Source organism: Eschrichtius robustus, chromosome 10 (genome assembly GCF_028021215.1).
Source record: "Eschrichtius robustus isolate mEscRob2 chromosome 10, mEscRob2.pri, whole genome shotgun sequence".
NCBI lineage: Eukaryota > Metazoa > Chordata > Mammalia > Artiodactyla > Eschrichtiidae > Eschrichtius > Eschrichtius robustus.
Genome location: NC_090833.1, coordinates 48,594,066 through 48,611,178, shown reverse-complemented (window position 1 = coordinate 48,611,178; position 17,113 = coordinate 48,594,066). Strand labels below are relative to the sequence as shown.

The 17,113-nt window shown below is 39.8% G+C and overlaps 1 protein-coding gene across 18 annotated transcripts in view; it reads right to left on the bottom strand.

Moving 5' to 3' along the window:
* The window catches only part of TRPM3 (transient receptor potential cation channel subfamily M member 3), an 829,755-nt gene that overhangs the window by 511,547 nt on the left and 301,095 nt on the right, over window positions 1–17,113 (bottom strand). For 14 of the 18 annotated variants that reach the window (XM_068553745.1, XM_068553763.1, XM_068553747.1 and 11 more), the window contains exon 1: window positions 7,604–7,780. The exons of the other annotated variants lie outside the window; for them this stretch is intronic. In XM_068553745.1, coding sequence (XP_068409846.1) covers window positions 7,604–7,780 — 177 coding nt within the window. Of the gene's footprint in view, window positions 1–7,603; window positions 7,781–17,113 lie in introns of those variants that run through there. 18 annotated transcript variants of the gene reach the window in all.

Here is a 17,113-nt window from a genome sequence, read left to right as displayed (position 1 = left end):
TGTTATACCTGCCCCCACCTTACCCAAGCAATTATAGCTTTGTATCTTTCTCACATGCTCAGGAGCCAAGAAAATTTTGTTCAGCTCAATTTTCCACATTTAATATTTAATACCAGGCATCATTTTAAAAAAATCAAATATAAAATTAATTTTGAGTTTGAACATGCTTTTTCAAATGAAAGCCCTGGATGTTCCATTCCTCCCCCTCCCTGTCCAGAATCTCTTCCTTAGTTTTTGAAGGATGTAGGGTAGAGCAGACAGGGGGCAGGGGTGCGGGTATTATCTCTACTAATGTAGTCATCAGTTATGGCTGCTTTGGCCTTGGTCCCGAAGTGAACTGACCACTGCTCAGTTGGTACTATCACATACTACTGGAATCTAAGGGACATGCACTTGAGTGACCACTGCAATTCCAAGTACCATCATAGGGAAGTTTAAAGGGGGCATAAGCAGGATGCTCCAGAATCTTGACGATGGACACTACCTTTGGGAGCTCTGGTTCACAATCATGCCTCTATATAAATTCAGTAGGATAGAAAAATCTAAAATTGTATGTCATTGCCTGAAAAACATCATGAAAATAATACACAGAGAAATCTCAAATAGATAAATGAAAAAGATAAAGAATAGGGACAAACATTCCTTCACTTTATGATGTTATATCATCTACAAACCAAAACGGGGCAGCTGAACTCAATTACTTCTCTATATAAATGATCTTTCATGATTAAAAATTTTGAAAACCTGTGAACTGTTCACTTAAAACCCTTTGCTCCCACTGTTAACTAACACATAATCTGTTCTGCCCAGATGCCAGCAAAAGAGAGAGGGCATTTAACTGAGTTTCCCTCCAGCTCAGTTGAATCTACGGCAGTTTTTCTCAGCGTGCGGTCCTTCTAAGGGGTGTTCATACCAGAATCACTGAGAGAGCTTGTTAAAATGAAAATTCCTGGGCCGACAACCTACTTACTGAGTCAGCACCCCCAAGGGGTGGACATGAATATCTGCTTTGCTCACAAGCTCCCCAAGTGATTCCTAAGCATTCTTAGCATATCATGTATCATTCACATGTTCCTTCACTCATTTATTTTTCAATAAACATTTACGGAATACTTTCTGTGAGCCACAGTCTTTAAAACTCTTTTTCATGTTAGCTAATGGAAATGGAGAAAGGATATGATCTAGTTGTCCACAGATGAGCTTGGAGCCAGTTGAGATTATACCAACAGACTGAGAGAGGGGGAGGATGTAAAGCCACTGCTGGAGAGGCAGTGTTCCTGCCACCCCCCACGCCTCCCCACCTGCCCCCTGCAGGAAGTCATCTACAGGGAAGGCAGAACCCTTTTCCTTGACACAGACCTTGCCCCATTTTACTGTGACTCCACAAGTCATCCCAGAACCAGATGGCCCTGAGCTTGGACATCCCAGCTATGCCCTTCCTCATTCTTCAGTGACCACACACTTTCATTCTTTACTCCACAATGGTGGGCATCAGAAGACAGAGCTCTCCAGAGAGACAGGTTTCTTGTTGCCTCAGGAATTTCCTTCAGGCTGCCCGAGGAACATTTCACAAAAAGGCAAATCACATGGTCACTGTTCAGCAGTCTGAGTTGAAGCCACCACTTGAAACACACCAGACAGATTTTGTCTCTCCTGGGTTTTAGTTTGGGCACATTTTCTTTTCTTTTTCTTATTTTCTTAAAGGGAATCTGAGGCTGGCATGCTGAGATGGAAAGACAGAAGTTTCTTTATTAGTAGCCCTTAAAATTTGCCTAACCACACACTGCATTTTCCTAAAAGCAATTTATTCTTCAAGTTTCCCATCTTTAAGGTGCTTAGTGGAATTGATCCATAACAAGTTCCCTGACCTCACTTACCACCATTCATGAACATGTCTAGATATAATAGGTGTATGTTTCCTCTCTTCCTGTGGGAAATTAATGGCTACTCACCAGCATGTGGTCTAGGAGTGCCTTGTCCTGGCTAAGGAAAAGCTCTGGTGTATTAATATTATTCTACCTGCCATGTAAAGATTCAGAATTTTAGATGTGAAAAGAAGACATTAAAAGTAATAAATTTAACACACAAATTGAAATGAATCTCAACATAATTGTTTTCTAAGAGTTTGAGACCAGCAAAGGGAAGTCAGTTTCTGGAATGCCTGGCATCAACTGGAGAAGACAGACCCAACTTATTTTGTCATCAGGATCTTGCTATGATTCAGAGACAATACAATGGACATTGGTTACCATGACATGAAATTATAGGAGTAGAAAACATTGGTACTTGGGCAGAATTTGTGATCTGGTAGCCTAACTTGATCACTGCTCTTTCAATTATTTCTCTTGTGTCATACCCAGTTCACCTTCATTTATCCCTCTTTGCATAATAACATAAAAGAGGGAAAGGAGGGGAAAAATGAAATGAAACTCTGAGCTTTTTGACTGGATTTCAAAAAATTGGGAATTTACTATGCATTGTTTTATAAGAGCAAAAAAAAAACAATCTAAGAAAACTAGAAGTGATATTTCTGATTGTATATTACTTAATCAAAGAGTTCTGCTATCAGGCTTCCAATGGGGCTCTTACTCATCAATGACATGAAGTTACATGCCTTACTTTTGTCTCAGTCCCACTAGAATTAGTAACTGGCATACCCTTTCTAGCTCACCAAAGAACCACCAATCAAGAAGCTCTGTCTTTCCTTCTCAGGACCCTGATTCTCAGACACTGGAACCACCACCACTGGGACCATCAGACAGCAAAGTAGGATATCTGAAGGTATCCTAAATTCTTTCTTCCACCACAACTAATTGATTTAACAAGTCCCTATTTATTTTACCTTCATTACTTTTGCCTTAGCCCTGGTCCTCATGAATTCTTCAGGCCTCTAATTTAATCTCTCAGCTTCCAATCCTACCATCTCCCATCCACTCTAGACACTACAGCCAAAGCAATCTATTTAATAGCTGAATCTAGCAATCGCTTCTTTGCTAAGACCCCTTTAATGGCCCTCCCTCGTTTTCAGGATCATTGTCAACTGCCTTGGCTTAGCAGACAAGGCCCCTTATGATCTAAACTCTGCTGACTGTTCTAGTCCTTCCAGTTTAATGTTCAATCCAGCTTAGCTACTTTTAGCCTCAATAGACTCTGTTCTTCCAGGCCCACAGAGCATGGCAGCCTTCACCACAAGGAATCAAAGCATTGAATCTAAGTCAAGACCTAAACTCTTCATTTTAAAGAGAAGGACACCAAGTTACAGAGAGGTTAAGTAATTTCCCAAGGTCACACAGGTGATTAGGAACATGAAGGAATTAGGACCCAGTGTTCAGGCCTAACTGTCCAAAGTACAATTTCTTTAATCTCTTTCTGACATTACTCAAAGTGGCAAAGTCATACTCTTTCTTTGAAAATCATAAAATGATACAGACCATTTGGTCCTCATTAAGAAACTAGCTTAAACATGTGTATCCAAAGTCTGTTACAAGTGCAGATTTTCCTTTTCCCCAAAGCAATCCATTTTTCAGAAGCCCCTTTACTAAGTCTACCAAGACATCAATACAAAGAAAGCTCTCTGCTCTGGAGAGGGTGTGGAGAAAAGGGAACACTCTTGCACTGTTGGTGGGAATGTAAATGGATACAGCCACTATGGAGAACAGTATGGAGGTTCCTTAAAAAACTAAAAATAGAACTATCATACGACCCAGCAATCCCACTACTGGGCATATACCCTGAGAAAACCATAATTCAAAAAGAGTCACGTACCAAAATGTTCACAGCAGCTCTATTTACAATAGCCAGGACATGGAAGCAACCTAAGTGTCCATCAACAGATGAATGGATAAAGAAGATGTGGCACATATATACAGTGGAATATTACTCAGCCATAAAAAGAAACAAAATGGAGTTATTTGTAGTGAGGTGGATGGAGTTAGAGTCTGTCATACAGAGTGAAGTAAGTCAGAAAGAGAAAAACAAATACAGTATGCTAACACATATATATGGAATCTAAGGGGGAAAAAAAAAAAAAAGGTCATGAAGAACCTAGTGGCAAGACGGGAATAAAGACACAGACCTACTAGAGAATGGACTTGAGGATATGGGGAGGGGGAAGGGTAAGATGTGACAGGGTGAGAGAGTGGCATGGACATATATACACTACCAAACGTAAAATAGCTAGCTAGTGGGAAGCAACCGCATAGCACAGGGAGATCAGCTCTGTGCTTTGTGACCACCTAGAGGGGTGGGATAGGGCGGGTGGGAGGGAGGGAGATGCAAGAGGGAAGAGATATGGGAACATATGTATATGTATAACTGATTCACTTTGTTATAAAGCAGAAACTAACACACCATTGTAAAGCAATTACACTCCAATAAAGATGTTTAAAAAAAAAAAAAAGCTCTCTGCTCTAAAATTAATATTCAAATTCAACAGAAGTAACCAAAATAAAATCTCCTAAATAAAACAACGTCAGAGACAGACCTTATAATGAATATAAAATATGCTAAGAACATTCTATCACTGAAATAAATTATACTTTTGGAGATTAATAGTAAGATGAAATCTTGAAACACATGAGAATGAAGCAAATGACAACTGAAGAGAAACATTTTGGTAAGGGTCCCATTTGAAATGTATCCGTTTGAAAACAGCCTCTGACTTTTGGCTATCATGGTCATGTGCCTGTCCAAAAATTCATTTTCAAATGATATTTCCGAATGCAATCCCAAATTCAAAATGTGAGTTGGCTGGCATGTTCAAAATTTTCTCTGAGACGGACAAAACAACAAATGAGATGTTTTCAGAAGGAATAATAAGTATATTCCAACACTCATTGGGTTTAATTCATGCTTCAGATGCTGGCCTTTCCCTTCTAATTCTTTAGTATCCTGTTTTCATCAGGAAATGGGAAATACAGGAAACAGGATTATGAAGCCATTTCTAAACATTAGCATGGTACTGAAGTAAGTTAGCAAAGAAACACACATTTTCAAGGAAAGGATAGGGAGGGAAATTGGCTTGAGCCCTGTCTGTCAGAAACGGTGAGCCATCTGAGTTTAGTTAAATCTAATCATGCCATCATGTCCTAAACTGCATTTACTGACAAGTCAGGGCATTGGAAAGGGCATATCACACCAGAAAAGCTTGAAAGAGGAACAAACATCACCTATTGAATAGGAGAACTGGGTTTATTCACTTACAATTTCAATAGACAACAGAGAATCCATCCGTTATACTAACACGGTTGTGGTAGTGTGGGGGACAGAATAAGAGACTGAGAGAGGAGGAGGAGAGGGAGAGAACCAGCAGAAAGTACGGAAAGAACAGTAGGACTGCTGTTATTAAATATTTAATTTATAGACTAAACCAGGAAGAACACTGAGCAACAGTTGCAAATGATTACTCAGAAACTTCGATTTTACTCAAAATGTAAAAGCAGAGCAAGAACACACAGGGACTAGGAAAGCAAAGACAAGACAGCAACAATCTAGAGGGGAAAAAAATTACATGGCATTGATATCCAGAATGTTGATAATACAATAACTCATATACAGAAGCAGCTTTTATTTCTTTCCAAATATTGCTGAAAGAATTTGGTAGCACTTTTTTTTCTAGTTTGAAATGTGCTCAATATCTGAAGTCTCCTAGGATAGGTATAATCTTTCAAAAAATACAGATGTCATTTGGAAAGAAAGTTCTCAGGTAAAACAAATCCTATCTTTCAGATATTGAGAGAATTGGAAGGATACTCATGAATGCACTTTATTAGAATGAATTGTTATAAAGCACCATGTTAATAAACCATGGTAAGACCGAGCTGTATGCCAACCATGGTATTGGTGTAGTATTGACAATGTCTGCTGGTATATAGCATGGATGGTACTTTCAGCTAAAAAAGATGAGAGCTCTTCTAAAAATAAGTAATGTACCTCAAAGAGATGCTTCTCTGCTGGTTTTGTGACTAGCAAATGAAAAATAACATTTCCATTAAAAAAATGAGAGTATTAATGAATAATATATTGAAGGTGGTATACACACACTTGTTTAAAAAATCATTATGTAAGTTAAAAAGCATTACTTTGGGGTAAAGCCAATGAATGATTTAACTGAAAAATGTTTCTTATTGCACATGGCATTGCTAAAGTCAATTTTCTCAGTCATAGTTAGGTTTGACAAGACACTCTTCGCCCCAGACCCTGGATTCAGGAGTAATTCTGGAAGACAATTTACATTTGTTTGTTAGTTCCCTGGCCTCATTCTTTTTCATGCCCTATCACGCATGTTGTTCCAATACAGCAAAAGCCCTTATATCCAAGGAAGCTTCTCTCCCACTCTCAAACCTGCTTTTCCTCCAAAATACTCTTTTAGGGAAGCAAACCACCATCATAACAACAATATGAGAGGTGTTTGAACAGTACGTGAGGGTAGCCTTTGAGAAAGTTAATCTCAGTTTGTGCTGAACAGAATAAAGGAAACTCAGACAAGGTAATACTCCACTGTAAGAAGCCACTTAGCTGTACAGAACTAATGGTCCACATCAAATCTGACCCAACTAGAACACAGCCTCAGAAAAAAAAAAAATGTTGCAAGCGTAATTTATTCAGGGTTAACTTATTAATCCTCTATTGTGACACTGGACTCAAGTTCCAGTGGTCATTATATCACAGTATCATATTAATATGGAAAAGAGAATTAAGAACTTCACCTTGCCTTTTTAACTCCACATGGATGTGGGAGGAACATCCAGAGATATGCACTTTTCCCAAATAAGTATTACCACATTCTCTTTTCTGAGGGAAAATACTTGTTTTCTGCACCTTTTAAATTTTACTTGTATTTCCTTCCCTACAAGGCAGATGATGAAGATGAATTATTATGAAGTTGTAGGGAATTTCTCAGTATCTTTAATGTATTTGCTTCTAGAAAGAGGAGTGCTGCAGACACCAGGTAGCATCCTAGCTCAGGTATAGTTCTTTTGTGTAACTCAGCTAGAGAGAAAGCTAGAGGCACACACTCGGTATATATTTAACAATACTTTCCCACTACCGACTTCACTTAAGAGACTAAAATTATCATGGCTTTAAAAAAAAAAAGTCACCAAAAAAGTCACAATCTGATGAGGCTTGTTCTTTGTCTTTATCTGAGAGACCACCTAAGGACACAGGGCTTTTAAACTAATAAGGAGAATCCTTTGTTCTCCCAGGTTCCATTTAAAGGAAAACTGGGTCGAAAGGCTTCCCCAGGGAGGGAAAAGAATCCAGGAGCCAAACACAGGGGAGTAAGAGATTTCACTCCCACCACTGTTCCCACCCTCCCAAAGAAGTTAATTAATTCTATTTTAGGGATTTTGGGGGTGGGGAGCACTCAGGCAGCCCATTCTATACCACCACAATCTCATTCTCAAATGTGGCTCAGACCATCCTCCCTCCCTGACACCATGGGGTGAGGGGCGTTTAGAACCTCTCTCCAGCCATGGGCAACAGAGCCAGTACTACAAGGCATCTATACTCCCCAAAAGGTGTGTCCCAGCCCAAGTGCAAAGTTGGGTATTTAGACCTGCAAAGCACAATGAGAGCCATTCAAAGCAGCAAGTTACAGTACCTTAAGAAGTCTGACAGATGGGAGAAAGGCTGCGTGGCACAGCTTCCGGATGGTCCAGTTTAGGGGTCGAGGAGCATCAGTTTGATTCATGACCCCGTCCAAATTCCACCGGGAAAACCAGAAGCCGCAAACCTGAGCAGTGCCTAGAAAATAAACGGTCCTCCACAGCCCTGGCATCCCATGGTCATCTCCACACCTGAGAATTCCATCAGGGCAGAGGCTTCCTGCAACTTGGGAGACTAGTCAAGTGGCGTTGCCTTAGCCACTGAACCTTCTTAAGAAAGCCACCTCCCCTCTCCCTGCAGCCGTGCTCATGCATACCAAATGTGGCTGAATGGAGGCACACTGCCTGCTGCTTCGGGGAGGGGATGCACGGTTTTGAAGGAGAGGGACAGCCTGCACGGAACACCCAGCGGTCGGAGTCAGAGCAGCCTGCTCAGAATGTGTGCTCCCTCTCCTACTCTCCTCCCAGTAAACGCAGGTCAGGCATTGGGGGAAAACCCTGGCCATTTGTTCTGCTCACTTGGTTTGGGGGGGAGCCAGGAGGAGAGCAAAAGGGAACATCAATAAAGCCAGAACAGGGAACTTGCACTTTCTGGTACAAAGCATCTCTGAGGGGCTGGAAACTGGCACGGGGGGAGGGGCTAGGACACAGAAGGAAAAGGGAATGCCTCCGAATGATAAGATAAACACTTTTGATTTATGTGACAATAAATTGAGAGCTACTGTAAAATGGATTTACAATAAAAGGGATCTCTGTCATGTTCTGGGTTTTTTATTAACTGTGATTGACAGTCCTCACCCTGATGTATACATTATATAGATTAGAGGAGGCAGACGGCAGAGAGAGAAGCAAACTAACACACACAGAGGGAGCGGTGAGTTATTCCTTTCATAGAAAGCAGTGTAAACTAATGTATCTTTGGCTTACCTTTTAGAAACAGCTGTTTCTAAATTGGGGGTTATCCCATCCTGAAAAGCCACTTGATACTCTATCTGCAACAAAAGTTTAACCCTTAAGGTGCCACATGGAAGGAATGCTTTCTATAAAAGATGGAGTTTCCTGAATTGGGGATACCCACCCCCACCATTTCCTAAGGGAAGCTTTAAGAGAGAGTTGCTGCGTTGGTGTGAATAGTCTTTAGGGCTCCTGTGGTGAGAAAGCACAAAGGGGAACTCTTCCAGTTGAAGGCAGTGAGGTGGTTGGGAAGAGGAAGTCACAAGCCCCACGTAAACGCCCCCATCCCGAGGAATCAGACGTCAGTGAGTGCAGTTGACTGACGGCTGCCCAGGAGAACCCTCACATCCTTAGAGCATTTCCATCTTATTCTTCCTCTTTATGTCCCTCCCTATGACTGGACTGATTTTCAATTTTGAATTAACTAGAAGAGAATGGTAAATCCCAGCTCCATGACTATTATGCATTCTGAAGCAGAAACGGGAGATGTGAGAGCAGATGTGATACACAGAGACCCTGCTGTAATTCAGAATTTGGAGCAACATGGATCCTCCCTGGAGTGTAATAAATACCTGACACACCACATTACAACTGTATTTCCCTCACAGTGGTCCTGTGTTACAGATCTAAAGACACTAAGGATTTTTTTATAGAAAATCTAGTCCATGGGTAGAATCCAGACTACTGACTTGCCTTGTGTAATAAAATTCATGCATCTGATTTCCTTCTATTAACCAATATCACTTTATAGACCCCACACACACACAGTTGGTTCACTATCTGCCACCATTCTATTTCCACCAAAGATTAAAGGCAGCTTAAAACAGTAACAGCTAACATGTCTGTATCAAGCATTGTGCTAGGCACTCTAAATGCATTATGTAAGTTCATGTCAACAATAACTCTATGTAGTACATGCTACTGTCATATCCACATTTCACAGATTGAGCGACTGAGGTCTTGAGAAATTCGTAATGAGTAATTGAGAATTAGTAATGACATAACTAATAAAACTGGGATTTAGACTGAAACCAGTCTACAAGACTATAAAGACAAGCTTTATCTTCTTTCCTATTTCTTTCATAGTTATGGCAGCCACAGCATTTAAGCTACTGCTTCAGCTTTCTGGTGATTTAACCCTACATAAGAGTTGAGCTAAAAGACCATGAAGAAAAAATGCTCAGCATCTGTTTCAAATTATTTCTTTGGTTTGACGTTGATATAGTAAATACCATGAATTCTAGAATCAGGCTGCATGGTTCAAACTCTAATTCTGACCCTGGCCTTGGGCAACTTACCGGCCTGCTCTGTGCCTTAGAGTCCTCATCTGTAAAATGGAGATAAAAATGAAACCACACACCTAAGGCTGTGAAGACTAAGTCAGCTAAGAGATCAGTAAAGCACTTAGAACAGTGCCTGGCGTATACTGAGTCTCTTATACCATGATTTATCTTCCAGGTAGCAAGCACTGATGCTGAGGTGGGAACCTGCTGATGATTTCCTTAAGCATGCACAAGTATATACACTTTTAGTACCAGGTAATGAAGTCAAGCAAGGCAGATTAAACCTGACAGCTTCTTATATGAGTTACCATGAGATTAATAAATGGGGTAAGGAGAAAAGTGGGAAACTAAGACAGCAGTATGGATTTCCTCATGCTATACTGCAGAGTGGTATTCATCAGATTGCAAGATGTTGCCTTTGGTTAGGCTACCAGGCACCAACCTCCGTAAGTTATTAAATGCTATTAAGTGGTCGGTTAAAATGCTGAAACACTGCAGTTACCTCTCCCTTGCCCCCACTGTCCCTCATTGTTAAGGACCCCACACAAAGGACAGCATCATTCTGAAAACACACAGCCTTTGATCCTCCTAGCCCCCTTAATTTTTACTGAATAACTTTGGTCAAAGAGAATAGTTTGGAACTCCGCGGAATGGAGAAGTAGGAGGATTCACAGCCCTCTATAATGGCAATTAGAGGAGAGAGCACAAAACCTCTAGAGAATTGGAGACTACACCACAAAAGAAGTAAAGATCAAAGAAGAATGACAGTGCTTGAGAGGAGGTTTTTCTTCCATTGTTGGAATAGTTTGGGCCACAATTGTTTGCTATCACAACATCTGAAGCAGTTCTCAGGATCCCGCCCTGCTTCAAGAAATGATATTTTCACATGGAATGATGTCTTCCTGGCTTTTAGAGAGGAGTCTAATGAGGAAAGAGCAGAGAGGAGCAAGCCCAGCCCCAGACGTCTGCATCTCATAAATCCAAAATGCCTGTTTACCAATTTTATGAATGTGGATGTTTACAAAGCTACACAATAAATACCAACAGACTTAAAAGCCTGACATGACCACATCAGCTTTCAGTATCCCCCAAAATAGCAAGCCCAGCACATCAAATCTCTGCTCTCTGAAGCCTGTCTTTGAACTAATTTTCTCCTATGCTATGTAAGCCCACTTCCCACTGATCATCTTTGTGTTTTACTTCCTGTCTTAATGATGCTAAATTTAGGAATTATGATAAGATTTGAGCTGTCTCAATGCTGATGACGAGCCACAGTACAGACAGGCTGCCTGCCTTCCTTTTGACAACCACATTCCCTCTCCTTAAAAAAATCATGGCATCCTCTACATAGCATTGCTCCACTTTGCACACTGTCTTCCCTTATACTTCTTAGATATACAAGGGGCTGATCCATGAAAACCTAAGAAAACAGAAAGGAAATGACACAGTATACGGGTGGTTCAGTGTTCCAAATCTGCCGCCTAAGATGTGTTTTTTAAAAAATGCTCCAATATAATTTTTCACAATGTTGTTAAAACACGGAAATTCATACGTATCTGACATTAATTGAACAGATATTTCGAGGCTCTCACAGTGAATGTAGTGTACCTAGTTCAGAAGGACGATACTCAAGCATCCCAGTGAAATAGCAGAAATCAGTCCAAAGGTGAGCCTTTGCAAGATAACTTCATTTGCCTTAATATTTTGTAATTTCAATATCATCACCCTATTTGTTGTGTTTGATAATTCATCACTTTTATCAGAAAAACATTTGTGTTGTAAGCACTGGCAATTTATCATTTTTATCAAAAAACCATGCTTTTCCTCTTTCTTCGCTTTAACTGCGCTCAAATACAGCCATAAAATTTTTAGAAATTTTAGATCCTTCAACAATATTTTCTAAGGTGTTAAATCTCTTTATAGATTCCATTGATACAGAACAGTTCTTACTTTAGTTTCAAATATGTTTTCCAAATAGATTAAATAATTTTTTTCTACACTTATTTTTCCCCTTTTGGTATCTTTTATAGATAACAGATTCTAACATACATTAAAATCTATTAAAACCCATGACTCACTCAGTTAAGTAGCTTAAACAACATTTATGCTGTATAAAATTAAAAGGTCTCAAAATTAGAATAGTTGTCTACTCCATTTCTCCCCGGCTCCTTGAGTGCTATCCCCCCCTCTGCATGCGGTGGCAGGGAGCGGGTGTGTTTCTAAGGCACCCCAGTCCATGGGTGGACAGCTCTAGTTGAGAGAAAGTTCTTCCTACAACTAAGATAAAATGTGTCTCCCTGGAACTTCCCAGTCGAGTTTCTCTTCCAGAGAATGTTCTCCAAAAGTATAAAGACAGGCAACAAGCTCCACTCAAACCTCTTCTCCATACTGGACATCTTGGACCTTTGATCCTTCTTCACATGATGGAGTATCTTTATGTAAAAACCCTCTTCATGGTTATAGTCAATATTATGTCATAGGGCACTTTAAATATAATGGTGTCTAATTCTCTTATGTCCCTTGAATTACTTCTCATAAAGGTCCTGTAGGGAGCTCTGAGGGCAAACTCACTAATAATGTAGTTTCTCTAAAAAATTTTCTTCATGAATTAATTAATTTACTCAACATACAGTTTAATAACTGACTCCCCCTCTCTCCCTAAGTGAAGTGTGCCATATAGAACCTCTGTTACAAAGTGACCTCCACTGTATCTGAAGCCTGAAGTGCATGTAATTTCCTCTTTTTTGCCCCTGTAATGGAGGTAGGGATAAGCTCTGGCTAATGAGAAGCCATGTTATCTAGAAATGGGCAGGGATTGGTCTGTGTTTCCTTCTCCCTGTCTATTTGCTAGCTTTGCAGTCAGATTTAATTCAAACTCAAGTCTCACCTCTCACAGCTGTGTAGCCCTGGGCCGGTTAACCTCCCAGAGTCTTAGTTTCCATGTTGTAAAATGGGGTCCACAGCAGTTTCCACCTCAAGATGTTTGTGAAGATTAAAATCAATTGGCACAGTGCTTATATAGTAAACACACATTTAAGTGTAATTATGATGAATGATGATGATTATTGTTATCTCTTTCACTGGAAACACTGGCACAGTGCTTAAGAGCACAGGCCATACAGCCAATGGCCTGGATTTGAACCCCAACTTTACCATTTCATGTAGCTTTGGGAAGTTTCTTAACCTTACCATGCTTTAGTTTTTTCATCTGTAACTTGGGGATAATACTACTACCGATGTCAAAGGAATATTGTGAAGTAATTAGCTAATATATGCAGAACCCTCAAAAGAGGAACCAGCACATCGTAAAAGCTCAAAAAATATTAGTAATTGATTATTAATAATATGAAGTCAAATGTGCTGTCTTTCCCAAAGCTGCTGCTCTAGGAAAAGCAAAGCAAAACGCCTTCATTTCCTCCTTTGCTTGTTCCAGTAAGAGGATAAGCTTCAGAGAACACAGAAGAAAACCACACCTGCCTTTACTTACTGCTTTCCTCTCTGCAGCTGGGAGGGGATCATATATTCCACTAACAGAGTACAAAGCTTTAATATATAAAATGTTTCAATTGGAAAACATTAAGGTATATAAGCAGTTTCTGTTTCATCAAAAATAGAAATCACACACACACACACACACACACACACACACGTATAACAAGTATTCAAAGGCCAAGAGCTAAAATACATCCTCATGCAAGCTTTGAAACCCTAATACTTTCATTCACAAAGGGGATTGCTTTTTTGTACAATTCCGAAAATTTTAATGAGTCTATGGAGGCTTATTAAAACTACAGGAATTTGAGATGTGCATTTCTAAACCGCTTAATATTTGCATTCTTTTAATACTTGCAATGCTATTGATTACTGCAGATAGTCTCTATTCTGAGCCTAGACATCTCACATACACACACACACGCTCAAGTGTACCACACACAGAGAGAATACAGGTATTTTAGAGACTTCTCCATTATGAAAACCACAAATCTGGCCAACTTGGTACAAAAGTTGTGAATGAACATCTTTTGGGAGGGAGATTTAAGCAGTGAATCTCCAATTACTGCTTGAATAAACTGTGTGAATTGGAGGGAAGCTCAATATTTCGTTGCTAACAGTGCAGCATAAATCTGATCTTTTGACTAACGCATGCTCAAATAAGATACAAGTTCAAGCTCATGCCTCACATATACCTTCTCAAACACCATCCGACGCCCACCCATGAGAGCAGAGAAACTGCCTGAGCTGCACACTCCACCTTGTGCATCTGGGCTTCTGACACTAATGGCTACCACTGTGTTGAACCATAAGGTGTGCTCACCTGGGAAACAGACATGCTGTGATCTGGAAAATCCTCAAAGCAGTAGATCTGCACAAAAGAGGATTTTAACAAAGAAAGCTAATGAAAACCATACTTGCTATCTACTTTTGTCAGCCTACCATAAAATGTATCACTGTTGATGCTTATTCTGATATCACATTTTTAACAACCATGAGCCTTTCATTTTTATTTTAATTAACAATAGTGGTGGGGATTACACGATTCTAGTTTTTGAGGGATTGGTCCAGTTTTTGTTTTGTTTGTTTTGCTTTTCTTATGAGGCGGCATAAAATCAATGCAAACATGGATTTTGAAATCAGGAAGAACTGGGTTTGAATCCACATTAAGTCATTGGGCAATTTATACAACTTTTATGAATCCTCATCTTTAAAATAAACATACTAGTTAATTATAATAATGTTAAGATGATGATTGACAACTTTGAGCACCTATTATATGCTAAAGTGCATTAATCCTTCTAAGTGCATAGCTCATTTAGTTTTCACAACAGACCTATGAGATTTGTAGCATTATTATCCTCATTTTACAGATGGGGAAATAGTCTCAGAAAACCAAAGACTCAAAAAAGTTAAGAAACTTGCAGTAAGTCATAATAAAAGAAATTTTCACATATTGAGGTACAGGGAACTCACTCTGACTTATACATGAATTAATTTGAATTTTATGCTAACTAAAATAGTCTGTTTGTGGCCTATCAAACACACACTGTACATCTGCTTTAATGAAAGAAAAGCGCACATTGACCAGAAATAAAGAATATCCATGTTAAAAATAAAGATTAAATGCCCCTCTTCCTAGAATGCCAACACTGGTACTCCTCTGATGATAAGGCTACCTTCCCAGGTGCCAAGGCCATACTGACTCACTGTGTACATGCTGGTCTGTTCTTTTTTTTTGAAACCCTGAAGAAATGTAACCCCTGAAGAAATGTTTAATGTTCTGTGTTCTGACAAGACCTAAAACTGTACTGAAAACCCTGCTTCTCTGGAGCGGTTTCTCAGAGTAATCTGGGAAGCACGCTTCCAGGCTAGTCCTCAGTTTGGCTCAAATAAAACCCTTTCCTATTCTTATTACTGACTGTTTATTTATTATTTTTGTCAACAGTCACATGGGTAGTAAATGGACTTGAATCCAGGTCTATCTGATTCTATAATCTGTGCATCTGGTTCTATAATCTGTGCTGTTCACACTACACCACTACAATTAAAAACAAAAAGATTTATACAAGTTTTTGGTTGCATTCCAAAAGGAAGGTGGTATTTGATCACTGACACAATCTGAAAACAGAAAAAGTAACTTGCGCATCTAACCGTAACATAAGAATCCTGCAGAGCACAGGAGGACCAATGGTTCTCCCAATGGCTCTGGGTTTCTTTTCTTTGTTTTTTTAATTAATTAGTTTATTTTTATTTATTTATTTTTGGCTGCGTTGGGTCTTCGTTGCTCCACACAGGCTTTCTCTAGTTGTGGCAAGCAGGGGCTACTCTTTGTTGTGGTGCACAGGCTTCTCATGGTGGTGGCTTCTCTTGTTGCGGAGCACGGGCTCTGGGCATGCAGGCTTCAGTAGTTGTGGCACGCGGGCTCAGTAGTTGTGGCTCACGGGCTCTAGAGCGCAGGCTCAGTAGTTGTGGTGCATGGGCTTAGCTGCTCCGCGGTATGTGGGATCTTCCCGGCTCTGGGTTTCGTATGTTCTTACTGCTAACATCCACATCCCTTCCCTACTCTCCTGTTCCATCTGGCTGGGGCAGCCTGTCCTGGGCTAGAAGCTCAGGTCTCTCTGGTGAGACAATGATTTCTCCTTAATCATTTGGTATGCCAATATTTTTAACACAAGGCCCGGGACACAGTATTTAAGAAGCGGAAAAATGAATTTTTCTGAAGGATTCACATGATTCTTGCAAATGTGGGGTAAGTTCTCCATATACTGAATATATATACATATACACATATGAACTCATTTAATTCTCATTACTACCCCACTTTTATCCCCACATGCATTTTCTAGATGAGAAAATGGAGGCACAGAAAGGTTAAATACTTATTCAAGTTCATACAGTAAGTTTCAGAGCCATGGTTTTAATTCAAATATAAACTTGAGATATTGTGTAATGTTTTATAATATATAAAATAAAAATAAAATCTATTTTTAAGGCAACAGAATTAGTTTCATATACTTTAGTTAGATAGCTCATAAAACCAGCAGTCTTCATGACTGAAAGACAATATTCTAGATACTTACTAGGGTAACAAGAAGTTTCAATTACACAAAAAATACACTTGGCCTGATAACTATCATAGTAAGTAAATACCAAAGGTATCTGTGTAATCATATAAAATTATGGTGATTATTCAAAGTTACTTGACCCTCGTATGAAATGTACAAAAGCATCTGGGGAGAAAACAAAATAATATCAAAACTTTACTACTGACCCGAAGCTGTTAAACTAGAAAATTAGGTAGCAAAGAAAAATTTGACTTACAATAGCTTCTAAATTGGCTAATAAATCAGATTCCGACTGTTGTTATTCTAAATCTAGCCAAAGCCACCCACAGGAGCCTAAACAATACATGTGTTGGCATGGGGTATCTGGTTGACTGCATGGGACCCCCAGGTGTTCCTGGGAAGCCTTCCCCAATAAGGAAGTGGAGAGATGATAATAGAGGAAAGAACTATAATGTCCTATTGTACCTGAAATTATCTCCAAGCGAAAATCTTAAATTATTATTTTAGAAAATAGGTAGATAGGGACTTCCCTGGTGGTGTAGTGGTTAAGAATCTGCCTGCCAATGCAGGGGACACGGGTTCTATCCCTGGTCCAGGAAGATCCCACATGCCATGGAGCAACTAAGCCCGTGTGCCACAACTACTCAGCCTGCACTCTAGAGCTCACGAGCCACAACTACTGAGCCTGCGCACCACAACTACTGAAGCC